This window comes from Pristiophorus japonicus, chromosome 2, assembly GCF_044704955.1.
Source record: "Pristiophorus japonicus isolate sPriJap1 chromosome 2, sPriJap1.hap1, whole genome shotgun sequence".
NCBI lineage: Eukaryota > Metazoa > Chordata > Chondrichthyes > Pristiophoridae > Pristiophorus > Pristiophorus japonicus.
Window position 1 is genome coordinate 373,535,911 of NC_091978.1, and position 26,415 is coordinate 373,562,325.

A 26,415-nucleotide genomic window follows, 5' to 3' on the forward strand; every position below is an offset into this window, starting at 1 on the left:
ATATTGTGACCTTGGGGCAGAGGCCCCCCCGTACTGGAACATTGTGACCTTGGTGCCCAGTGTCCCCCCGTACTGGGACATTGTGACCTTGGTGCCCAATGTCCCCCCGTACTGGGACATTGTGACCTTGGGGCAGAGACCCCCCCCCCGTACTGGGACGTTGTGATCTTGGGGCAGAGACCCCCCCCCCCGTACTGGGACGTTGTGATCTTGGGGCAGAGGCCCCCCCCCGTACTGGGACATTGTGACCTTGGTGCCCAGTGTCCCCAGACACTGGTATCTTTCCCTAATGCCATTTTGAGGCCTCAGCCTCCTTTAAATGGAACCAGCGAGCTGTCTGCCCCGATCCGGAAATCCTGATGCAGCTCACTAGATTCGAGAAGGACACATCTGCATTTATATAGCACCTTGCATGCCCTCAGGGTATCCCAAGTACTTTACAGCCAATGAAGTACATTTGAAAAGCAGTCACTGTTGTTTGTTGGCAAACCTGGCGGCGAATCAGCACGCAGCAAGGTCCCGCTAACAGCAATGAGGTGAATGACTACTTAATCTTGTGGTGTTGATTAAGAGATAATGATGGCCACAACACCCTGCTCTTCTCAAATAGTTCTATTGGATCTTTTAACTCCACCCGAGAGGGCAGATGGGGCCTTATTTTATTATTGCAGCTGAAATGTAGCACCTCCGACAGTACAGTGCTTAGTGCTGTAGATTATGTAAGTGTCAGCCTAGATTCTTTGTTCATGTTTCTGGAGTGGGGCTAAATCTGTGACCTTCTGGCTCAGAGGCGTGAGTGAAATCCACTGAGCCACGGCTGATAATGGACCAAACTGCTCATAAAAAGAATAAAAAGGGAGAAAAGTCGAGGAATAAAGTTGCAAGTATTTAAAGAATAAAAACATTAGGAAAGGAGGGAGAAGAAAGATGTCCCAACACATCAAAGCTCAGAATGCCCAAACAGAAAGGATTATCTTTGACAACTCAGGGCTGACAATTGCTCAGATATGTGTTAAACCAAGTCACAACCTGATGCCTGAAGCAGTGTGCACATAGGTGGAAGGAAAAAAACAGAAAGAGAGCAAAAGCAGGAGGGAATCAAAGATCATCACTTGGTGACTGAATCATCCAAACTGCTGGAACGATGGTCTAAGAATGGAAACTGTAAATTTCTTTTTAGAAATTTTTCCTGATGAAGATAGCAAGATGACACAATTCACTCTCTGTGCAACATGCCAGAGTTACAGATTGCGGGGAAAGAGCAGGGGGATGGGAGAAATTTCCAAGAGCCGGCACAGGCACGATGGGCTGAATAGCCTTCTTGTGTGCTATATCATTCTATAAAAACAGAAAGATTACATAATACACTCTCCATGTGCAACATGCCAGTGTAATCCACGTTGGCACTGCCACCCTGTGTTAGAGGGTGGCAATACACCTTTCGCTGGTTAGAGAAGTCAAATTTAATTTTCCTCTGTAAAAGGTTTGAGAAAATTTAACAGGCAAGCCCAGTAGCCTAGTCCAGCCTAGCCTAATGCCCGTTACAGTTTTAATGCCCTTGAGAATCATGACCAGAGGCTGCCCTGCTACAGGACAGTTCCATATTTTCTGCAACTGTGAAAGAGTTGTAGAAAATCTGGAAGAGTTCTGCAACTCTTTTACATCCTCTCAAGAAAACATCGACTGTCATTCCCCATGATTATTCCACATAGAAACAGAAAAACAAGAGCAAAAACCCTGCCATTTCTCCCTTTTTAAATTACCTGCAATATCAGACCTGAACGCTCGCCTTGTCTAGTTGGAACTCACCAGTAATAATATCTTTAATCAAATTTTGAAACAAAATTGTGAATTAAATCACTATAATTAGCATCTGATTTTCTTACCGACTGTATACGGATTTAGAGACGCAACAGATATTTCTGCTCCAATCAGACCAAACAGCAATGGCTGGAAGATGGCCCAGGCATTGGCAGTGATAGCTTCAGCTCCACCCTGCAAGTCAAAAAAAGTAGACAGAAACCTTTGTAAACACATGCCGATTTAGGGGAGATAAATGGCATTGTGGTGATCTTAGAACATAACATAAGAAAGCATGGAATAAGGGCATTGCACAGATCAAGTACAGAGGCTCAGCTTACACCCAATTCTACCTCGCTATCACTCTGCTAACCCCACAAATATATCCAATGCTGCCAGACTGCCTCTCTGGCAAAGTCATGGAAGTCAAGGACAGTCAGCATAGATTTGTTAAGGGAAGGTTGTGTCTGACTAACTTGATTGAATTTTTTGAGGAGGTAACCAGGAGGGTTGATGAGGGCAGTGCTATGATGTAGTGTATATGGACTGTAGCAAGGCTTTCGATAAGGTCCCACATGGTAGACTGGTCACGAAGTAAAAGCCCATGGGTTCCAGGGCAAAGTGGCAAGTTGGATCCAAAATTGGCTCAGAGGTAGGAAGCAAAGGGTAATAGTTGATGGATGTTTTTGTGACTGGAAGGCTGGGGTTCCACAGGGCTCAGTACTGGGTTCCTTGCTTTTTGTGGTATACATCAATGACTTTGACTTGAATATTGGGGGTATGATTAAGAAGTTTGCAGATGATACTAAAATCGACTGTGGTTGATAATGAAGAAGAAAGCTGCAGACTGCAGGAAGATATCAATGTACTGGTCAGGTGGGCAGAACAGTGACAAATAGAATTCAATCTGGATAATTGTGAGGTAATGCATTTGGGGAGGTCTAACAAGGCAAGGGAATACACATTAAATGGTAGGACACTGAGAAGTGTAGAAGAACAAAGGGACCTGGGAGTGCAGGTCCACAGATCACTGAAGATAGCAGGCCAGGGAGATAAGGTGGTTAAGAAGGCATACGGAATACTTGCCTTTACTAGATGAGGCATGGAATACAAGAGCAAGGAGGTTATGCTTGAACTGTATAAAACACTAGTTAGGCCGCAGCTGGAGTACTGCGTGCAGTTCTGGTCGCCACATTACAGGAAAGGTGTGATTGCACTGGAAAGGGTGCAGAGGAGATTTACAAGAATGTTGCCTGGACTGAAGAATTTTGGTTATGAGGAAAGATTGGAGATGCTGGGCCTGTTTTCTTTGGAACAGAGGAGGCTGAGGGGAGACCTGTTTGAGGTGTATAAAATTATGAGGGGCCTGGATAGAGTGGATAGGAAGAACCTGTTTCCCTTGGCAGAGGGGTCAACAACCAGGGGCATAGATTTAAGGTAATTGGTAAGAGATTTAGAGGGGATTTGAGAGGAAATGTCTTCACCCAGAGGGTGGTGGGGGTCTGGAACTCACTGCCGGAAAGGGTGGTAGAGGCAGAAACCCTCACCACATTTAAAAAGTACTTGGATGTTCACCTGAAGTGCCGTAACCTACAGGGCTACGGACCGGGAGCTGGAAAGTGGGATTAGGCTGGATAGCTCTTTGTCGGCCGGCGCGGACACGATGGACCGAAATGTTCTATAAATTTCTATGATTCTATGACCAGAATTTCTCATAATTGAACATCGGGAAGATCTAAACCATTGTTTTTGCACGGCCCCTCCCTCCTACAAAAAAAGCTCCACTCCCTTGACTCCAGCTCTATCCCTCGCTCCTTGCTCAGGCTGATCGCAAACTAGATGTCTTGTTCCACCCAGAGTTGAGTTTCCAATTGAATATAATATCCACCATCAAGAACACTTAATCCCAGGTGTGAAACATTGTTTGCCTAGGCTCCTACCTTTTATCGCTGCCAAAACAGTCATCCACACAATTGTCACTCTAGCCTGGCCACCTCCAATGCCTACCTTGTTAGCCTGCCGACCTTCCCCTTTATAAACTCCCAAGTTGTCAAAAAATCCTCATCTTCAATTATAAATCCTTCTAAGGCTTCACCCCACCCTACCTCTGCAACTTCCCAGTGGAGAATTCAGTGGGAGGGGGAATGGTGGATTGTAAGCTGGAAGAGGTAACAAAGATGGGGGGTGGGGGGGCGAGGCTCTCTAAACATGAGGATGAGAATTTTATTTGTAGACAGTGAGGGAAAGGGAAGCATTGAAGATCAGCAAGGAAAGTGGTGATAGGGACCTAGTTGGGGATAGGATATGGGCAGCAGAGTTTTGGAGGATTAACAGTTTACAGAGGGTGGAGGTTGGGAAACCGGCCAGGATAGCTAGCTTTTGGTGGTGTTGGTTGAGGGAAGAATATTAGCCAGAACACTGGGACAACTCCCTGCTCTTCCAATGATGCCACGGGATCTTTTACATTCATCTCAACAAACATATTGACGTTCCTCTAACATCTCATCTTAAGACTGCATCTCTGACAATCCAGTACTGCCCTGAGGTGTTAGCCCAGATTATATAATACAGCATCTATTCTGCATCGACTCATGGCCTGTGAGCACACAGACCTCTTGTACACCTAGCAATACTGCTAGCAGTGTTCTCTGAATTCCCTTTAATACATCAAGACATGTTGAAAGTAGGACCCAGATCAGCAGACAATAGTCCAAATATGGCCCTGTCAGTGATTTATATCAAGTTAGAATAACTTGTTTTCATTTATAATCAAATGCACTCAAGATGTATCATTCTATTTCATACTTTTCTTCACACTTCATAGTGACTGCAGTGAATGATTAATAATCACACCCTTATCCTAAGTCAGATGTTAGTTCTTCATTGCTTGGACAAATGTTAACAAGGATTCAGCTAACTGAAATGGCAGCTTCCAAAGTGCTGAATTAGTAATCCATTACATTACCTTGCCATCAACCCATCCGACCCCAGCAAGAAAAGCCATGACAATTGTGCACAGTCCTCCAGAACCAGGGAAACCAAAGACTCCGGTAGCAAAAATAGCAAAGACAGCCAGACCCAGCAGGAGGTAGGAGCGCTTCATCACAAGATCTTCCTGTAAAAGAAGAAAAAATTTACATTAAATACTTGCTTTCCTTTAGAGCACAGACAAAGATACATGTATTGTTATTATAGAACCAATAAGTGAAGAGTTGCTGTCAAAATAATGACTTAAATTGATTACCTGCGCTGGGAGTTTTACAGATGTTTAAATTCAGCAGTACCCCAGCACTTATTTGGAGATTGTTAACCTGTACCTAAACACTCTGGACTTGGATAAGTGCGATTTATGCCTATGGAGAAGTGATATACACTCTTTATTGGGCAAACAGAAGTCCCACACGTGTGGATTTCTCAGTATCTTGTTTGGAGACTCAAATATGATGTTGGGGATCTGCGTGTTTCAGACATTGGGCTGCCCAAAAGAAACCCTGGTTTGCCAGCCTCTCCATTACAGCTACCAGCTTTTAAGATTCTGTTTGCTACATCGAATAAGATTGGAATCACTCCTAATTAGGCCACCAACACCTTAATGGACAACTTTGCCATCCTTCTTGAAGGTTATCTTTACTCTCCCTGGCATGGTGTCACCATAATGAAGAAAACTACTGTGACCAAGTATTTTCCTTTATGCTTTCAGATTTTACTCAAACCCCAAGTTGAGATAACAGAGTTGTAATTTACTCATTGATAGCCATTATTTTCTGATGCGTTTGAATCAGTCAATATGCAAATTATTTCGATGAGCTTATTTCTAATACCATAACCACTAACAATTTGGTACGAAGATCTGGTTTGTATTTATGCTTGGGGTCACCAGACGCCAGGGGGCGCCACTGTCGGAGGTCATCGGGCTGTACGCGTGAGTGCGCGGTCACTGGTGTATAAGTGCGGGTACCATGTCACGCGGGTTACTTTGGGCGCAAATAAAGTTGGATCAGGTTTACACCTGAGGCAGTTTACAGTAACAAGTCTTGTGAGTCATTACATTTCATTACATTTGGCAATGGGATAACTTAAGAACCTTCGCATGTACAATGGGCACTACTGGAATTCTGGAGATTCGCGGATGACGAGGATTGGGCGGATTTTATTGACCGCCTGGATCAGTATTTTGTGGCCAACAAAATGGGGGGAAGATGCTGACACAGTTCAGCGCAGGGCGGTTTTCCTCAAAAATTTATGGCCTCATATAGAATCTTCTCTCGCCTTTATGTCCAACAGACAAAGAATATGGGAATGTGTGCGCTTTGGTGCGTGACTATCTTTAAGCCAAAAGAGGGGATCATCATCTCATGCTATCGCTTTTACACGTATGTTCGTGCTGAGGGTCAGGATGTGTCGGGATTCGTCGCCGACCTGTGTCGTCTTGCTGAGCCGTGTAAGTTCGGGAACGTGTTGGAAGACACGCTGTGAGATTTCTTCGTGATAGGTATTAACCATGATGTGATTCTTCGGAAGTTATTGGCCGAAGAGAAGCTGGATTTGAGCAAGGCCATCGCGATTGCCCAGGCATGCATGACGCCTGATGATAATTTGAGGCAGATATCATCGAAGAGTCAGAGCTCCACGGCAAGTACTGTAAACAAGATTGTGTCGTTGTCTGGCAGAACTGCTTATGGCAGTGCCTACTCGACTGCTTATGTGAAACCTGTAGCTGCTCAAATCCGCCAACTGGTACGAATCCGATTTCACCCTGTTGGCGTTGTGGGGGCAATCATCGGCTTCATCAATGTTGGTTTAAACAGTACTCCTGTAATGGTTGTTCGAAAATGGGGTATATTCAGAGAATGTGCCCACAACTGAGCAAGCGTGCTGCCGCTCATCACATTGCTGATGATGACCAGTCCAGTGCTGGCCCGGAAACACAATCCGAGGAGGAAGTGTATGGTCTCTATTCATTTTTGGGAACGAGCCAGTTAATGTTAAGCTGAATGGCGTGCCTGTATCAATGGAGCTGGACACAGGTGCGAGTCAGTCGATAATGAGCCAAAGGACATTCGACAAGCTGTGGGACACTGAAGCTGTGAAGCCTAAGCTGAGTCCAGTCAATGCCAAGTTGCATACTTACACTAAGGAACTCATACCGGTGATTGGCAGTGCAGCAGTCAAGGTGTCATATGATGGTGTGGTTCATGATCTACTATTATGGATCGTCTTAGGTAATGGTCCAACGCTGTTTGGCAGGAATTGGCACAAGAAAATCAAGTGGAATTGGAATGATATCAAAGCGTTGTTATCGATGGATAACACTTCGTGTGCTCAAGTGTTGAAGAAGTTTCCTTCTTTGTTTGAACCGGGCATTGTTAATTTTACTGGAACCAATGTGCAGATTCACCTGGATTCGGATGCAAGGCCTGTTTATCAAAAGGCTCAGTCTGTTCCCTACATGATAAGGGAGAAGGTTGAAATTGAGCTGGACAGACTCCAACGTGAAGGGGTCATATCACCGGTCAAGTTTAACGAGTGGGCTAGTCCCATTGTTCCTGTGTTGAAGAGTGATGGCACTGTCAGGATTTGTGGAGACTACAAGGTTACGATTAACTGATTTTTGAAACAGGATCAGTATCCGTTACTGAAGGCTGATGACCTGTTCGCCATGCTAGCTGGTGGAAAGTCGTTCACTAAACTGGATCTGATGTTGGCCTATATGACACAGGAGCTTGTCGACACTTCGAAGAAACTCACCTGCATCAACACCCATAAAGGACTTTTTGTCTACAACCGGTGTCCTTTTGGAATTCATTCAGCGGCAGCCATATTTCAGAGGAATATGGAAAGTCTACTGAAGTCTGTTCCTAGAACTGTCGTGTTTCAAAATGACATTCTGGTCACAGGTCGCGACACTGCTGAACATCTGAACAATCTTGAAGAAGTCCTACATCGTCTAGACAAAGTGGGACTCAGGCTGAAATGTTCGAAGTGTGTCTTCATGGCACCTGAAGTTGAATTCCTGGGGAGGAAGATTGCTGAAGATGGCATCAGGCCTACTGATTCGAAAATCAAGGCCACCAAAAATGCACCCAGGCCTCAGAATGTGACGGAGCTGCGTTTATTCCTTGGGCTACTCAACTACTTTGGTAATTTCTTACCCAGATTCAGCACTTTGTTAGAACCACTGCACGTGCTACTCAGAAAAGGCGACAACTGAGTCTGGGGTGTGTCTTAAGATAGCGCCTTTGAGAAAGCTAAGAACCTGCTCTGTTCAAACAAGTTACTTGCTCATTATGATCCGTGTAAGTGTCTTGTATTGGCCTGTGATGCTTCATCATATGGGGTTGGCTGTGTACTCCAACAAGCAAATGAGTTGGGTAAGCTACAACCTGTTGCGTATGCTTCGAGAAGTTTGTCAAAGGCGGTAAGAGCTTACAGCATGGTAGAAAAAGCAGCTTCGGCCTGTGTGTATGGGATCAAAAAGATGCATCAGTACCTGTTTGGTCTTCGTTTTGAACTTGAAACAGATCATATGCCACTCATTTCATTGTTTTCGGAAAACAAAGGTATTAATACCAATGCATCGTCCCATATCCAGAGGTGGGCGTTGACATTGTCTGCCTATGATTATGTTATTCGTCATAGACCTGGCACTGAGAATTGTGCTGATGCACTGAGTCGTCTGCCGTTGCCCACACCTGAGGTGGAGACGCCTCAACCTGCAGACCTACTGTTAGTAATGGATGCTTTTGAGAGTAAAGGAACTCCTGTTACTGCTCAACAAGTTAGGATCTGGACCAGCTATGACCCTATTTTATCAGTTGTGAAACGTTGTATCCTCAGTGGTGATTGGTCTGCAATACCTATAGAAATGTGTGATGAGACCAAACCTTACAACCGTCGCAAAGATGAACTGTCCATTCAGTCAGATTGTTTACTGTGGGGCAATCGTGTTGTCATGCCTAAGAAAGGTAGAGAGAAATTTGTACGTGAACTACATAGCACTCATCCTGGTATTGTCATGATGAAAGCCATTGCTCGGGCTCATGTACGGTGGCCTGGAATTGACTCTGATCTAGAATCATGTGTGCATCAGTGCAATACTTGCATGCAGCAAAGTAAAGTACCAACGGAATCTCTGCTGAGTCTTTGGTCGTGGCCATCTAAACCATGGTCGAGGATCCACATCGATTTTGCGGGCCCTTTCCTGGGAAAGATGTTTTTTGTTGTGGTGGATGCATATTCAAAGTGGATAGAGTGTATTATTGTGTCATCCAGCACGTCTACAGCTACTATTAAGAGCCTTCGTGTCATGTTTGCTACTCATGGTTTGTCTGACATTGTTGTGAATGACAAAGGATTTTGCTTTACAAGTCTGGAGTTTCAAGAGTTCATGAAACTCAATGGTATTAAACATGTGAGGTCAGCCCCATTCAAACCTGCTTCTAATGGTCAAGCAGAGCGTGCTGTTCAAACGATCAAGCAGAGTATGAAACGTGTAACTCAGGGTTCACTGCAGACTCACTTGTCCTGTAAACTGCTCAGTTACAGGACCAGACCTCATACGCTTACTGGGGTCTCCCCTGCTGAATTACTAATGAAGAGAAGTCTCAAGACAAAGCTCTCTCTTGTTCATCCCGATTTGAATGATCGTGTTGAAAACAGACGTCAAATTCAGCAAGGATATCATGATCGTGCTGCTGTGTCATGTGACATCTCTGTCAACGATCCGGTTTATGTACTGAACTATGGTCAAGGTCCAAAGTGGATCGCCGGCACTGTTACAGCCAAGGAGGGTAACAGAGTGTTTATTGTCATGCTCAAGAATGGGCAAACATGCAGGAAACATGTTGATCAGATAAAACTGCGGCACACGGATGAACTGGAACCGCTTGAGGAAGATGCAGTCAGTGACCAACCAACCAATGTTCATTCATCAGAGGACTTTGCTGTCATTATTGAAACTGGACCACCAGTCTCTGATGTAGTCATTACCACTCCCATCAATCGGTTACTCAGCCTTCAGTCACAACTGAGTGAGAACGCTCACCTAGAACTGAAGTTGAACTGAGACGATCAACTCGTGGGCAGAAAGTCCCAGACCGTCTTAATTTGTAAAAAGACTGATACTAAGATCTTGAAAGAAGATGTTATGTATTTATGCTTGGGGTCACCAGACACCAGGTGGTGCCACTGTCGGAGGTCATCGGGCTGTATGCGCACGTGCGCGGTCACTGGTATATAAGCGCGAGTACCATGTCACGCGGGTTACTTTGGGCGGGAATAAAGTTGGATCAGGCTTACACCTGAGGCAGTTTACAGTAACAAGTCTTGTGAGTCATTACATTCATTACAAGATCAATGATATGAAGCATACGAACCATTATTATCCTCACTGACGGTTGCTGTCAGCACAAAGAGGCCATAATTAGACTACCTGGCTACGTTTCCAGTACATATTAAAAAATGTGGCAAGTATCCCCCACATTAATCACAGTAATTTCAAGCCACTAATCTAACCTCAAGCCTCAGGTGGTGGTTAAAAACATTCACGTTTTGCTCCTATTGTTTCTCATATCGCCTGAGCCCCCCCCGATTACTGCTTTGTAATTTCACCTAGTTAGCCATTATTATTCAATCTCACCAGACTCACGCAATACAAGACAAAAGGGTTTGAACACATATATTTACATTAAAGAAATACAAGATAAGGAGCGGTATCAGCAGTACAAATAATTCCCAAAATAGAAAGCTGTGGAACAAAAACCAGTCACAACACAGCTGAGCTAATCATGTTAATCTGGCCATCAGTTTGGATAAAGAGCCCTCTTGATCGCAGGATCCAGAAATGGAACAACCTTCTTGATGTCCAGTTGGCACTGCCAATTTTACACAACAATTGATGAGGAATAGGAATATGGTTTCATTGAGAAACTGCTCCCTTGGGCATATACATGGTGATCTGCTGAACTGGAAATACTTCAAGTCATACAACTGGACAGCTATCTTATTGTAGCAGGGAAGCACACTTAGCCCAGTCTGTTTATCATATTCATCACTGACCCTGTGCACATCTGTTTACGGGTGTCACTGCCAGAGTAGTTAGCTCTCTATCTGAGACAAGTTGTAGCTGAATTACCGCAGGAAGATACAGATTGAACAAGATAGCAGGTGGATAAATGCTATATCTAGACAAGCAAGACTAAATCCTGACTTTGTAGGGAAAGATGTATTGGTCTTGATAAACTCATCTCCATTCTACAAAGACTGTAAATTCTTACGTTGCAAAGTTATTTGGCTTTGAGGGCTGAAAAACCTGGTAGAGATTGGAAATCTTTATGGAAGTTGAGCTATAATGGTCACTATCAATAGCTTGCAGTTGAAGCTTATATCTAGCCAGTGATGGAATGCTGTAGCCCTGCTTGGCAGCTTGTAGGAATACCCTACCTTGTGTCCAAAGCCGTGAGAGAATAACCTAATTCAGGCCAGAGTCCTCTCTCATACATCAGGGAAATGTAGCAGGGCTGATGGTCCTTTTGCAAAGTTATAAAAGGAGAGAATCACGAGAGTTGTTGGTGCAGAAGCTAGATATCCATGTTTGTGCCAGGAACAAGGAAACACTGCCTCAACAATCTCTAGAAGTCTAAAATGGATGCATGGAGCAAGAGATGTGGTGTTTTAAATATTTCTGCTGGGGACTCAACAGCCTCGTTGTCTGGAAATCTGTCTCCTATAGGAAGGCATTCAAAAGCAAAGCTGATGAGCAATTGCTGAAGCATGATTATTGGAGTAAATAAACATACAAAAAAATGACAGGCAGAAGAAGACCGACTGGTCCATCCAGCCTGTCCCTTACAGTTGAATGTTTTATGCACCACAATACATTCACTGCCCACCCTACCTGGAGCCATGTGATCTCCTGGGTGAGACGAAAAACCAGATAAAAACCCAGGCCAATTTTGGGAAAAATATCTCAAACATTCCTCTCTAACCCCCTCTTTGGCAATCAAAACTATTCCAGGAGACCACCCTGCCTGTAATCGACATTACAAGATAACCTGGTGATCTGCACCCCAGCCAGAAGCTGGACCAGCTCTTGCTTGAAGGAATTCAGCTAAAGAGCATTCATCATACAATTCAACAACCTATTCCACGGGTCCACTATTCTCGGGGAAAAGAACCACCTCCTAACGTCTAGCCTAGTTCTGCCCTTGCATAACTCCCCTGGTCCTCCCAACTTATTGACTTGAAACAACTTATCTATACAAACACAATCTAATCTCTTCATCTTATAAACCCAGATCAAATCACTCCTGAAGTAGAGAAACCCAGCTCTTTGTGCCTATCTCGGTAACCAAGATGCTTTAAACTGGGAATTAATTCAGTGGCCCTTCTCAGCACCTTTTCCAAGCTTCAATATCTTACTGCAGTTGTACAGGGCCTTGGTGAGGCCACACCTGGAATATTGTGTACAGTTTTGGTCTCCTAATCTGAGGAAGGACGTTCTTGCTATTGAGGGAGTGCAGCGAAGGTTCACCAGACTGATTCCTGGGATGGCAGGACTGACAAATGAAGAAAGACTGGATCGACTAGACTTATATTCACTGGAATTTAGAAGAATGAGAGGGGATCATCATAGAAACATATAAAATTCTGACGGGACTGGACATGTTAGATGCAGGAAGAATGTTCCCAATGTTGGGGAAGTCCAGAACCAGGGGTCACAGTCTAAGGATAAGGGGTAAGCCATTTAGGACCGAGATGAGGAGAAACTTCTTCACTCAGAGAATTGTGAACCTTTGGAATTCTCTACCACAGAGAGTTGTTGAGTCCGGTTCATTGGATATATTCAAAAGGGAGTTAGATTTGGCCCTTTCGGCTAAAGGAATCAAGGGGTATGGAGAGAAAGCAAGAAAGGGGTACTGAGGTTGCATGATCAGCCATAATCATATTGAATGGTGGTGCAGGCTCGAAGGGCCGAATGGCCTACTCCTGCACCTATTTTCTATGTTTCTACGTTTCTATGTTAATATCATCCACTATGTGAGGAGACTAAGGGTTCAATTTTCCCGGATCATTTGCGCCGTTTTTTTTGGCGCGCGCCGTTTTTTCTAGCATAATTATTGAATTCAAAGTTTCCCCCTGGAATTAGCTTTAGTTACGATTTCTCTAGGTTAGGTTTTTTTGACGTTCCCTCATGTCTGCGTCAGATTTCAGCATTTTTCGCAGCTTGCCCAAAATATTTTTATCCTAGGTCGGCGTATCTGGCCACTCCCTCCCGATAAACCTTCTGGTGAGTTAACAGGATGCAGCGCACATTGAAAAAACTACGCCATTGTTTTTCATCGAAGTTGTTGGAGGGAGTCTCTAATACTTGAAATATCCATAAACAACAACTTTAAAAAAATCTTTCAATGGAGTACATGGAAGTTTCTTGGATTTTTGAAATTTAAATTATTTTTTTTTACTCACATACCACCATATACGTCTTCAAGCAGGGTTGGAGGGGGGTCATAGCGTCAGCTGTCAGAATCGGCCCATGCCCGGACACAGGGGCTCAGCTGGAAAACAAGCCCGGGGCGGGGGGAGGGAGGTGGTGATCGGAAGGATGCTGCACTGAGCCCGAGGAGGGAGGTGGCGATCGGCTGCACTAGGCACAAGACTGCAACGAGTTTGGGCGGGGGGGGGGGGGAGAAGTCACAAGACTGCAATTAATTGGGGGGGGGGGGGCGCATTGGGGGGAGGGCGCGAGGTGAGAGGGGGAAGTCACAAGACCTGGGTGTGGTCCATCCATACAGACCTTGGGGAAAGAGAACAAAGAACCTGTCCTGCCTTCCTGCCATTTTGAGCTTCTTGCAAAGGTAAAATTTAACTATGGGAGCAATATTGACAACGCCATACCTTGTGCGAGCCTTCTGCATGATGGTGCTACGTAGCAGACAACTGGTTCAATGTCATCGAATGAGAAACATCAGAGCCCGTAGGGTGCTGGGCAGGAGGCCTTACCCACGTCGGGTATATCGAGACAGGCATTCGTACCTGCACCTGAGTGATGCAGATTGTGTTAGAAGGCTGGGTTTCCGCAAAGAAGTTGTAACTGAGATCTGTGAGTTGGTGTAAGCAGACCTGCAACCTAGAAGCGTCAGTTGAAGTGAAGGTTACAGCTGCACTTTCATTCTGTACCTCCGGATCCTTCCAAGCTACAACTGGGGATGTGTGCGTCATCTCTCAACATGCAACACATGTCTGCATTCGGCAGGTACAGCTGCAGTATAAGCCTGGAGCAATGACTACATTAAGTTTCCCATGACCGCCCAAGCAATGCGTGACAGGGTTGTGGGCTTCTCCAGGATTGCTGGCTTCCCAAAGATATGGGTTGCATTGATTGTTCCCATATCACCTTGCGAGCACCTTTTGAGGATTCCAAGATAGACAGGAACAGAAAAGGCTTCCACTCCATTAATGTACAGCTCGTGTGTGACATCATGTCAGTTGATGCAAGGTACCCTGGGAGCACCCATGATGCATTCATCCTACATGAGTGCATTATATCTGCCATGTTTCAGCAACAGCCAAAAGGGCAGAGCTGGCTACTGGGAGACAAAGGGGCCGAAATTCATCATCTCACCACCCGTTGCCACCAACATTCGTCCTGAAGATCTACCCAGTGCCACTTTGGAGATGGCTGGAGCGGGCGGGAAGGGAGAGCGCCGGGAACCACCCGCTGACGTCAGCAGACGGCCGAGCGACGCAACTGACCTCCTGTCCGCCAAGCTCCCAGGTTCTTGCGAGCAGGAGTCGGCGGCAGAATGCGCCGGCTGGAGGCTGGTCTGTCCCCGACGGTAAGTTTGAAGAACCTGAAAAAAAAGTAAGTGAACATTTAAAAAAAAAAAATTTCAACAGCGACCGACCTGGATGGCGTCCCCTGAAGGTCTTCAGATAGTTTTTTTATTTTTTAACTGTAAATTTTTTTTCAGGTCTTCGATCCTCCATGGGCCCAACTCCATCCTCAGCGGCACTTGGGCCGAGAATGAGACCTCCCGCCCACTGCCGCCCAAATTGGCGGCATACGTCGTCCATTTGCCCCCTGCTAACCTTCGAGGGACCTCGGCGATGAATATCCTGCCCAAAGTACCGTCCTGTACCTCGGTGGCCATAGGCGGCACTTTGGCGGGTGGAGGCCTTGATGAAAAGGGACAGCCTCACCACCTGGCTCATGACGCCGCTACGCGTAACCCTGACGGAAGGTGACCGGGAATATAACATGTCGCACATTGCGACACACAGCATCAAAGAGAGGACCATTGGCATCTTGAAACAGTGTTTCCGATGCCTGGACCATTTCGGAGGCTACTTGCTATACTCCCCTGAGATTGTCGGTCAGTTCACTGTTGTGAATTGCATACTGCATAACTTAGCCATCATGAGGCAGCAGCAGCTGGTAGGAGAAGACCCACCGGCGGTGAGAGTGGCTGATGATAATGATGAGGAAGATGCAGATGATGAGGAGAAGGATGAGGACGAGGAAGCCATGCAACGATCTGAACCCGGAGCACAACGGCAGAGGAAGGCAGGCCATCGTGCCCCTTTAACGATTGCTCGAGCCTTGCGCCAGCAGCTCATCCATGAACGCTTTGCTGCCTGAAGGCTCAGCAATAACTATTACACATGGATCATGTTACTGTTTGGACCGGTTCCATAATGTTGTGTTGTGTTAATGGAACGAATGATGGAAATGATTCTTGTTTACTTCAAAAGTTGTGTTAATAATGGAACAAATAATGGAAATGATTCAGATTTAATGTAAAATATATTTTATTCAAAAGTTTAACAAACAGTTCTATGTACTTAACTTAACTTTAATAAAATTATTCTTGTATCAAACTTTAAAGTTTTCAGATACAATCACTTACAAACTTTAAGATCACTTACTAACTTTTAAACTTGTAAATTTACATAACTTACAAAAATCTTTTAATTTAAGAACCGTTACATCAGTAACAACAACCACTTTCCATACCTCGGGAGCCTATTATCAGCAAGGGCAGACATTGACGACGAGTTTCAACACCGCCTCCACTGTGCCAGGCAGCCTTCGGCGGGCGTCTTAGAATAATGTGGAGGACGGCTGCCTGAGGAAGAGAGTGTTCGAAGATCAGGCCCTCAAATCTGCCACCAAGCTCATGGTCTACAGGGCTGTAGTGATAACCGCCCTCCTATATGGCTCAGAGACATGGATCATATACAGTAGACACCTCAAATCGCTGGAGAAATACCACCAACGATGTCGCCGCAAGATCCTGCAAATCCCCTGGGAGGACAGATGCACCAATGTTAGCGTCCTCGATCAGGCCAACATCCCCAGCATCGAAGCACTGACCACACTCGACCAGCTCTGTTGGGCGGGCCTCATTGTTCGCATGCCTGACACAAGACTCTCAAAGCAAGCGCTCTACTCGGAACTCCTACACGGCAAGCGAGCCCCAGGTGGGCAGAGGAAACGTTTCAAGGACATCCTCAAAGTCTCCTTGATAAAATGCAACATCCCCACTGACACCTGGGAGTCCCTGGCCAAAGACCACCCTAAGTGGAGGAAGTGCATCCGGGAGGGCGCTGAGCACCTCGAGTCTCGTCGCTGAGAGCATGCAGAAATCAAGCGCAGGCAGCGGAAGGAGGTGCGGCAAACCAGTCCCACCCACCCCTTCCCTCAACCATTGTCTGTCCCACCTGTGACAGAGACTGTAATTCCCATATTGGACTGCTCAGTCACCTAAGAACTCACTTTTAGAGTGGAAGCAAGTCTTGAATTCAAGGGACTGCCTATGATGATGATGAATAATAACAACAGCAGCAAAGAAAAGCTGCACCCATCTCTCCTCCACGTTATTCTAAGATACCCGCCGCGCTTGTTCTTGGTGACCCCACCACCCCTGCCCACAGGCGGTGGCAGTGTTTCTGGGGTTGGTACCAAGCTTATTCTTTCTAACATCTCGAGTAGTGCGCACCTGTTGAGGGGGGGTGGGTGTGGAGGCGGCAACGTGGAGCGCCCAGGCGGCAATGTGGAATGGACGCGGGGTCTGGGCATGTTCCCTTATTGCAGCAGCTAACTCCAACATGCCGTCCCTCATGAACCCTGACAGTGTTTCAACGACCTGCAACATTCCCTCCCTCATGTTGAGCAAAACTGTCTCAACTACCTGTGACATTCCCTCCCTGATGTTTACTGACAGCGCATCAGCTACCTGTGATATTCCCTCCCTCACGGTCACTGACATGGTTTCAGCTGACTGAGATATTCCCTCCCTCATGGTCCCGGACATCGTTCCCATTTCTCGTGAGATTGCTGTTACTTCTCCCGACAATTCCGCTACTCATCACCCACCCCACTGATGTTGTTCAGGAGTGATCGTGTCAGATCGATGCTCTTCCCACTCATTGCCATCATCCGAAGCACATCTGTTAAATCCTGCATCTCCGGAGAGGGCGGTCGAGCTCTCCTTCCCCTCCTCACCCTGGGTGTGGCTCACACCCCACCACTGGGACCCGCAGCCTCGGACGTTAGGAAACCATGGAATGTCCCACCAACACTCAGACCACTAATCACGGAAGGGGCTGGCACCTCAATGGGCGGCACCTGCACCTCCTCCAAAGTCAGTAAAACAGTGGGGGCTTCATTCATCCCCTCCCCCTCACCTCCATGTTCTGGAGGGTGGGAATGGAAGATGTTCTCCTTTTCAGGCTCGTCCTCATCTGAATCTTCTTCTGCATCGTCAGGATTGGCCTCAAGTTCTGCAAAATATAACAGAACAGACAAATGGTTAGCAGCAGAGGAGGGGGCAGGGGGGGCATGAGTAGACTCACACAGCACAGGCAGCAGGCTGATTTGAAGGACCACGATGAATGATAGCACATTGCATCAACCGAAGCGTAGCTGATGGAGACATCCCCATGAACCGAAGCATGGCTAGCTCGCGCAGTACTTAACATTTAGCAAAGTCAGACTGTGGAATTTACAGGACTTACCCTCTCTCTCAAGTGTGGGCCCAGCTTGTGCAGTGGTGGTTGCTTTTCTCCAGGCAGGATCCATCAAAGCAGCGACCCTGTCTTCCAAGGGTGTCAGTGGCTGCAGATTTGCCGGGCCTCCTCCTGTTCGAGTTCTTCCCCTTTTATTATCTGCCACCTTCCTCTGCAAATATGAAAATGCAACTTTTTAGAGAGAGTGTCTTTCTGCTGGGTGGGACATATGCAGCTGGTCACATTTACAATTGCAATTGCATTGAATAAATGAAAATATTACTTACACTAACTTCTTGACCAAGATCCTGCCACTTCTTTTTACACTGGCCTCCAGATCTCGTGGTGGTCACCATTGCGCAGTAATCTTCTGCAACTTGGTTCCAGCGTTTCTTCATTTCTTTGGGTGGGACCTCTGCTGGTGTCCAGCTCCTGCCATCTGTTCTCAATCACAGTAACTAGTGCCTCCACTTCATCCTGCGAGAAATTCTTGGTCCTTGCACTGCGTTGCTTCTTGTACTGCTGCAGCTGCGATTTTTCCAATGCTCTCACACAGCACTCCTTCTCACACTCACAACTGGCTCTTTAAAAATGGCCGACTGCCAACCTGGAGCTGTACTGCGCATGTGTGTCCATTGATACGTCAAAAACGTCTTTTTTTTTTAATCGCACATGCGCAGAAGGTGCGGCATTGTTTTTCGGCGCAGACAACAGGCTCCACCCCCCGAGGCGACTGGACACGCTGCGCGGCGCCAAATTTGAATTATACATCGGGTAAACTTTGGCAAAATATTTCTGGCCTAGAAAAACAGGTGTAACTCTGGCAATACACCAAAAAGTGGGCTTAGGCAAAATTGAGCCCTAAGACTGGACACTGTATTCCAACTCGGGCCTAACCAAGGTCTTGTACAAGGACAACATGGTATGCTTTATTTTATAGTGAATGAATTGTCCTGTAAATGCACACTTGCACCTTATTGGCTTCGTGACATTGGTCATTTACCTTTAGATATTGATGCACTAAAATGCCCAGATCTCTTTCTCCACTGGCTTTAGTTCTTTTCCCTGAAGGGCGTGTGTGTTCATCATTCACCCTGCCCTAATGCATAACATTGCACTTTGCCAAGTTAAATGCCATTTGCCAGTCACAGGCCCAGTCCCCCAACTCATCTGGACCTGCCTGAAGTAGTTGAGCATCCTCTACAACCCTGACTCTTGCACATATATTGGTATTGTTTGCAAACTTGCAGCTCATTCCCCCAACACCTACATTGGATCATGAATGAAAATAGTAAATAGCAACAGTCCCAACACCAGTCCCTGTGGGACACCATTGGTGACCAGTCTCCAAGTAGATCCAAATCCATCGATAATCACTTTCTGCCTATGGGCTATTAGCCAATTCTCAATGCAGTGTAGACTACATAGGATATACGGCACAGAAACAGGCCATTCGGCCCAAGCAATCCATGCCGGCATTTATGCTCCACTAATTACAATTAATTGCAGAAGATTCTATCTTGTAGAGAAGTTTCTTATGCAGTACCTTATCAAAAGCTTTCTGAGACAATGTTGCTTTTTGTGGTATACATCAATGACTTGGACTTGAATGCAGGGGGTATGATTAAGAAGTTTGCAGATGACACTAAAATAGGCTGTGTGGTTGATAATGAGAAGAAACATAGAAACATAGAAAATAGGTGCAGGAGTAGGCCATTCGGTCCTTCGAGCCTGCACCGCCATTCAACAAGATCATGGCTGATCACCCACCCCAGCACCTCCCCCCCATGCCCCCGCCGCCCCCTCCACACCCCACGAGCCCCCCCAGCCGCAAGGACCACATTCAACTCCCTCCCGAACACATCCAATGAACTGGCATCAACAACTCTCCGCGGCAGGGAACCCCACAGGCCAACAACTCCCCGAGTGAAGAAGTCTCTCCCAATCTCAGCCCCAAACAGCCCACCCCCCATCCCAAGAGCGTGCCCCCCCCTGCCGACTCCGGACCCACCCAACACCGGGAACACTCCCCCCGCACCCAACCCGCCCAGTCCCGTCAGAATCCTTCTCAAATGCCGAACACCCCCGGATGTCGAGCTCCCAGCCCCGGCCACCCCGGAGCCACGCCCCCGCGACGCCAATCACACCACATCCACCAACCGCCATCTGCGCAGTCAACCCCGTCCACCCCACTCTGAACACTCCCCGCACCGAGGCACAGAGCCCCCAGGCCCGCCCCTCCAACACACTTCACCCCCACAGGCCTCCGCTGCAATGTGGCCCCTCCTGTCCCCCGCCCTGGGTTTCTCCGCCCCTCACCTCCACCACTCTCCCCTCCATCCCCCGCCCCCGTCTCCCCTCATCTTCCCTCTGCCTCCCCGCACAGACTCCCATCTTGGAGGCGGTAACCTTCTGGGGCAGGGAATTTTAGCCCCCAGCGTGGAAGTCCTGCTCCCCCCTCAATGGAAGCAAAGTGCAATTTCCCACACTCCACTTCCTTTGGGGGCAGTTACCGGGGCACGACTGGATGCTCCTGTGACAGTGGGAACTGGTGCTCTCCACTCTCTGTCCTATGACAGTGGGAACTGGTGCTCTCCACTCTCCCGTCCTGTGACAGTGGGAACTGGTGCTCTCCACTCTCCCGTCCTGTGACAGTGGGAACTGGTGCTCTCCACTCTCCCGTCCTGTGACAGTGGGAACTGGTGCTCTCCACTCTCTGTCCTGTGACAGTGGGAACTGGTGCTCTCCACTCTCCCGTCCTGTGACAGTGGGAACTGGTGCTCTCCACTCTCTGTCCTGTGACAGTGGGAACTGTGCTCTCCACTCTCTGTCCTGTGACAGTGGGAACTGGTGCTCTCCACTCTCTGTCCTGTGACAGTGGGAACTGGTGCTCTCCACTCTCTGTCCTGTGACAGTGGGAACTGGTGCTCTCCACTCTCTGACCTGTGACAGTGGAAACTGGTGCTCTCCACTCTCTGTCCTGTGACAGTGGGAACTGGTGCTCTCCACTCTCTGTCCTGTGACAGTGGGAACTGGTGCTCTCCACTCTCCCGTCCTGTGACAGTGGGAACTGGTGCTCTCCACTCTCTGTCCTGTGACAGTGGGAACTGGTGCTCTCCACTCTCTGTCCTGTGACAGTGGGAACTGGTGCTCTCCACTCTCCCATCCTGTGACAGTGGGAACTGGTGCTCTCCATGCTCTCTCCTGTGACAGTAGGAACTGGTGCGCTCCACTCTCTGTCCTGAGACAGTGGGAACTGGTGCTCTCCACTCTCTGTCCTGTGACAGTGGGAACTGGTGCTCTCCACTCTCTGTCCTGTGACAGTGGGAACTGTGCTCTCCACTCTCTGTCCTGTGACAGCGGGAACTGGTGCTCTCCACTCTCCCGTCCTGTGACAGTGGGAACTGGCGCTCTCCACTCTCCCGTCCTGTGACAGTGGGAACTGGTGCTGTCCACTCTCTGTCCTGTGACAGTGGGAACTGGTGCTCTCCACTCTCTGTCCTGTAAAAGAAAAGTGTGAATTGCAGGAAGAAATCAATGTACTGGTCTGGTGGGCAGAACAGTGGCAAATGGAATTCAATCCGGATAAGTGTGAGGTAATGCATTTGGGGAGGTCTAACAAGGCAAGGGAATACACATTAAATGGTAGGACACTGAAAAGTGTAGAGGAACAAAGGGACCTTGGAGTGCAGGTCCACAGATCCCTGAAGGTAGCAGGCCAGGAAGACAAGGTGGTTAAGAAGGCATATGAAATATTTACCTTTATAGGTCGAAGCATGGAATACAAGAGCAAGGAGGTAATGCTTGAACTGTCTAAAACACTGTTTTAGGCCGCAGCTGGAGTACTGCGTGCAGTTCTGGTCACCACATTACAAGAAAGATGTGATTGCACTGGAAAGGGTGCAGAGGAGGTTTACAAGAATGTTGCCTGGACTGGACAATTTTGGCTATGAGGAAAGATTGGAGATGCTGGGTCTGGTTTCTTTGGAACAGAGGAGGCTGAGGTGAGACCTGATTGAAGTGTATAAAATTATGAGGGGCCTGGATAGAGTGAATCGAAAGGACCTGTTTCCCGTGGCAGAGGGGTCAACAACCAGGGGCACAGATTTAAAGTAATGGGGGGAGGTTTAGAGGAGATATGAGGGTGGTGGGGGTCTGGAACTCACTGCCTGCAAGGTTGGCAGAGGCAGAAACCCTCACCACATTTAAAAGATACTTGGATGTGCACTTAAAGTGCCGTAACCTACAGGGCTACGGACCGAGAGCTGGAAAGTGGGATTAGGCTGGATAGCTCTTGGTCGGCCCGTGCGGACACTTCTTCTGTGCTGTAAATTTCTCTGATAATGTCTACCAGAATGCCCTCATCCATATTCCTAGTGACTTCTTCACAAAATATAATCAAATTGGTAAGTGACCCTAACCAACCTTCTTTTCCAGAAGCAATGCTGGGTGTCCCTGAAATGGCCTTCTCTGTCTAAGTAATCATATATTGCATCCCTAATGATCCCCTCAAGCATCTTTTCTGATGTCAAGTTCGCAAAAGAAAGTCATATCTGGGGCTATTCCTGAATGCTGTTAATAAGGTCACCATGTGATGTGGTACTTAGCCACAAAGACCAGCAAGATCGCAGGCTCAATTTGTGATCTCTGCTGAGTTAGTTCACTTGAACAAAATAACGCCGGGTGTGTGCTAAGTTAGTGAGGGTAAAATGCAATATGTGTTCCCATTCTTGAAAACAATTTAGTAATCCTATGGTGTGAAACGTACTTGCATGGACAGGCAAGGCGCATAGTGCCTCCTGTTGTTCAACAGCCAACAAACACTGACATGAAGAACAGGAACTGTAAGGTACTGAAGGACAGTCACTACCCTTGTGAAAAAGTATTTTAGAATGGAGAGGAGGGGCAGAAAAAGATATTTTCCCCACTTTTCAGGCAAAATAAATTAAATCAAGCAACCATATGAAGTGAGGCTTTTAAACAATTTGCAAGCCATGCTCTGTTCCCAGAATGTTGACATCATGGAACATTCCCAAAGCAACTTAATGTGTACGCACTTCTTCTTCAATCCTCAACCTTCGTAAGATGATCTATCTTCTGAAAGAAGATAACTACCAGCAGGCTCTTTGTGTTGCTTTCCAACTCTCAAGTCCAAATTGCTGAGAGTCATCACTATCACAGTCATTGATAGTACAACCCCACTGGCAGTAACATTAGCTTCAAGCGCACACTTTCCACATCACTCAAACACAGCTATAATAGATTAGTAAACAAGCACTAAAACATTAACACGGCCACTTATTAGGGGTTAGGCCTGATTACATTTTTAAGAAATTAACGCAGAAAATTGCAGGTTGTCTGAAGTTTAGTCAGTACTAATACCTAATAATTTGGTTAATTGCATTTTAGTCATCGTACATAATGTTTCAGGTGTAGTTAGTTCAGTGCTAACTGGCAATTATGGTAAAAATCACAAAAACATACAGCGCCATACTGCTATAAACTGTAGGTGTATCATTACCTTACCGCATATAGGGCAACTCCTGCTTAGGTTCAATGATTTGCCAACACCATGTAATCACACACAACTATTTTAGTTAAAAACAACTATTTTAGAAATCTTTCTTCAACTTGCTTGTTGACAAAATAGCATCTAAACCACTGTGTGCTGTTGAATTGACTAAGTCAGTAAAAATAGACAGCAAATACACAACATGATCACTGATACGTATTGAGGGATGAGTGATGCAAATCAATCCCAAGAAACTCTCACTGCAGAACAGAACATGGTCCAAACTCTTTCCACATTTGGGGCAATATATTTTCTTTAGTGTCCACAAGCTGCACAACAATACTTAAGGGAGAATCTGATACACCAAACAGACAATAAGGAGATGGGAAGGCACAAACTGGAAATGGAATGATACGTGCACTGAACCAATATAAACACATATTATATGTTTAGAAACACAACGGACCGGATATAGCTGGAGTGAGCCATTAGTTAGACTGTTATTCCGCACCCTTCGGCTCAAACATGCTTTGCTCCGTGACTTGCTGATAACGGCGCGGCGCGACCAACAGTCCATCTCCTCAACCAATCAGGTTTCAGGATTGAGACAGAAACAGAGGAACGATGGAGAAGGAGGGTGAATTAAGGTACAGAAAGATAAATAAAGGGAACCAATGAAAGAGTGGATTGAGAGAAAGTGGATTTAGAGTGAGAGAAAGAAAGACAGAAGTAAGAAAAAATGTAAAAATTTTAAAATCTCTAACAATTGACTACCTGCAGGAATGAGATGAAACGGTTTAAATTGTTCCCATTCTGGGCCAGAAGTTGACTGACATTGCATTAACAAATATCACGTCGTTAAAATGCTGCTTGAGCTGTTAATTACAAGCCCTAACTTTCTGTGGCGAGTTTAATGGGCAAATAAAGTGCAAATCAGCAAATAACGGGGAGATTAACTGAGCAGCATAAATCGACCAGCAGGTTATGGTGACTCCCAATTTATGGCGCATATCTTAATCTCCTGAACTTGCTGGCCAATTCGCGCATTAATAATAGCATGCGTCATGAACACACCGTTATTGTTCCAGCCGATCCGACCCAATGAATCATGCAATAGTAATCTCTCATGATCTGGTACCTACACTACCTTTGTGCATCTTAAGCTGGATCTTAAAGTTGTTCACTTTATTTCCCTAAAATGTTTGGCGTATTAGTATTGATCATGAATGGAAGAGCTATAATGGTAGGGGATTCGCTAGTCAGGGGAGCAGACAGGCGTTTCTACGGCCGCAGACGTGACTCCAGGATGGTATGTTGCCTCCCTGGTGCCAGGGTCAAGGATGTCACTGAGCGGCTGCAGGGCATTCTGGGGGGAGAGGGTATACAGCCAGAGGTCGTGGTCCACATCGGCACCAATGACATAGGTAGGAAGAGGGATGAGGTCCTGCAGGCAGAGTTTAGGGCGCTAGGAGAGAGATTAAAAAGCAGGACCTCAAAAGGTAGTAATCTCCGGATTACTCCCAGTGCCACGTGCTAGTGAGTACAGAAATAGGAGGATAGAGCAGATGAATACGTGGCTGGAGAGATGGTGCAGGCGTGAGGGCTTGAGTTTCCTGAGGCATTGGGATCGCTTCTGAGGGAGGTGGGACCTGTACAAGCCGGACGGGTTGCACCTCAACAGAGTCGGGACCAGTATCCTTGCGGGGGAGGGGTTTGCTAGTGCTGTTGGGGAGGGTTTAAACTAGCTTGGCAGGAGGATGGGAACCTGAAAATAGATTCAGTAGGGAGGGGAGTAAAACTGAAATTAGAAAGCAAAAATAAAGAAAGTGAGTTTCAAGGAGAGAGGAAACAAGCAGGAAAAAATAAAAACACAAACTTAAAACCACTTTGTCTAAATACACGTAGCATCTGTAACAAAATAGATGAGTTCACGACACAAATTGAGACAAATGGGTATGATCTGATAGCCATTACAGAGATGTGCAAGGTGACCAGGTCTGTAATAATTAAATATTCAGGGGTATTTGACATTCCGGAAGGACAGACAGAAAGGAAAAGGAGGTGGGGTAGTTCTATTGATAAAGGATGGAATTACTGCAATAGTAAGAGACGATATTGGCTCAAATGATAAGGATGTTGAAACAGTTTGGGTGGAGATAAGCAACAATAAGGGAAAAAGTCACTGGTGGGCGTAGTCTATAGGCCCACTAACAGTAGTAACTGTGTTGGTCGGAGCATAAACCAGGAAATAGTGGGGGCTTGTAAAAAGGGAACAGCAATAATCATGGGTGATTTTAACCTCCATATTGATTGGACAAATCAAATTGGTCAGGGTAGCCTTGAGGAGGAGTTCATAGAGTGCATAAGGGACGGGTTTCTTGAGCAGTATGTAATGGAACCAACCAGGGGGCAGGCTATCTTAGATCTGGTCCTGTGAAATGAGACAGGATTAATAAACAATCTCCTAGTAAAGGATCCCCTCGGAATGAGTGATCATATCATGATTGAATTTCAAATCCAGATGGAGGACGAGAAAGTTGGATCTCTAACCAACGTACTAAGCTTATGGAGATATAAAGGAGATTATGAAGGTATGAGGGCAGAGTTGGGTAAAGTGGACTGGGAAAATAGATTAAAGGGTAGGACGGTTGATGAACAGTGGTGTACATTTAAGGAGATATTTCACAACTCTCAAGAAAAATATATTCTAGTGAAGAGGAAAGGGTGTAAGAGAAAAGATAACCATCCGTAGCTAAATAAGGAAATTAAGGACGGTATCCAATTAAAAACAAGGGCATACAAAGTAGTCAAAACTAGTGGGAGGACAGAAGACTGGGGAAGCTTTTAAAAGCCAGCAAAGAACGACTAAAAAAAATGATAAAGAAAGTAAACTAGCACAAAATATAAAAACAGATAGCAAGAGTTTCTATAGATATATAAAAAGGAAAAGAGTGGCTAAAGTAAATGTTGGTCCCTTAGAGGACGAGACCAGGGAATTAGTAATGGGGAACATGGAGATGGCAGAAACTCTGAACAAATATTTTGTATCAGTCTTTACGGTAGAGGACACTAACAATATTCCAACAGTGGATAGT

At 46.2% G+C, this 26,415-nt stretch overlaps 1 protein-coding gene across 1 annotated transcript in view; it reads right to left on the reverse strand.

Annotated features, from left to right (window-relative positions):
• Positions 1–26,415, reverse strand: part of LOC139251091 (sodium/hydrogen exchanger 9B2-like) — a 157,969-nt gene that overhangs the window by 11,869 nt on the left and 119,685 nt on the right. The window contains exons 10-11 of the mRNA XM_070873154.1: positions 4,766–4,915; positions 1,887–1,995 (exon numbers count right to left, since the gene is read on the reverse strand). Coding sequence (XP_070729255.1) covers positions 1,887–1,995; positions 4,766–4,915 — 259 coding nt within the window. The remainder of the gene's footprint in view (positions 1–1,886; positions 1,996–4,765; positions 4,916–26,415) is intronic.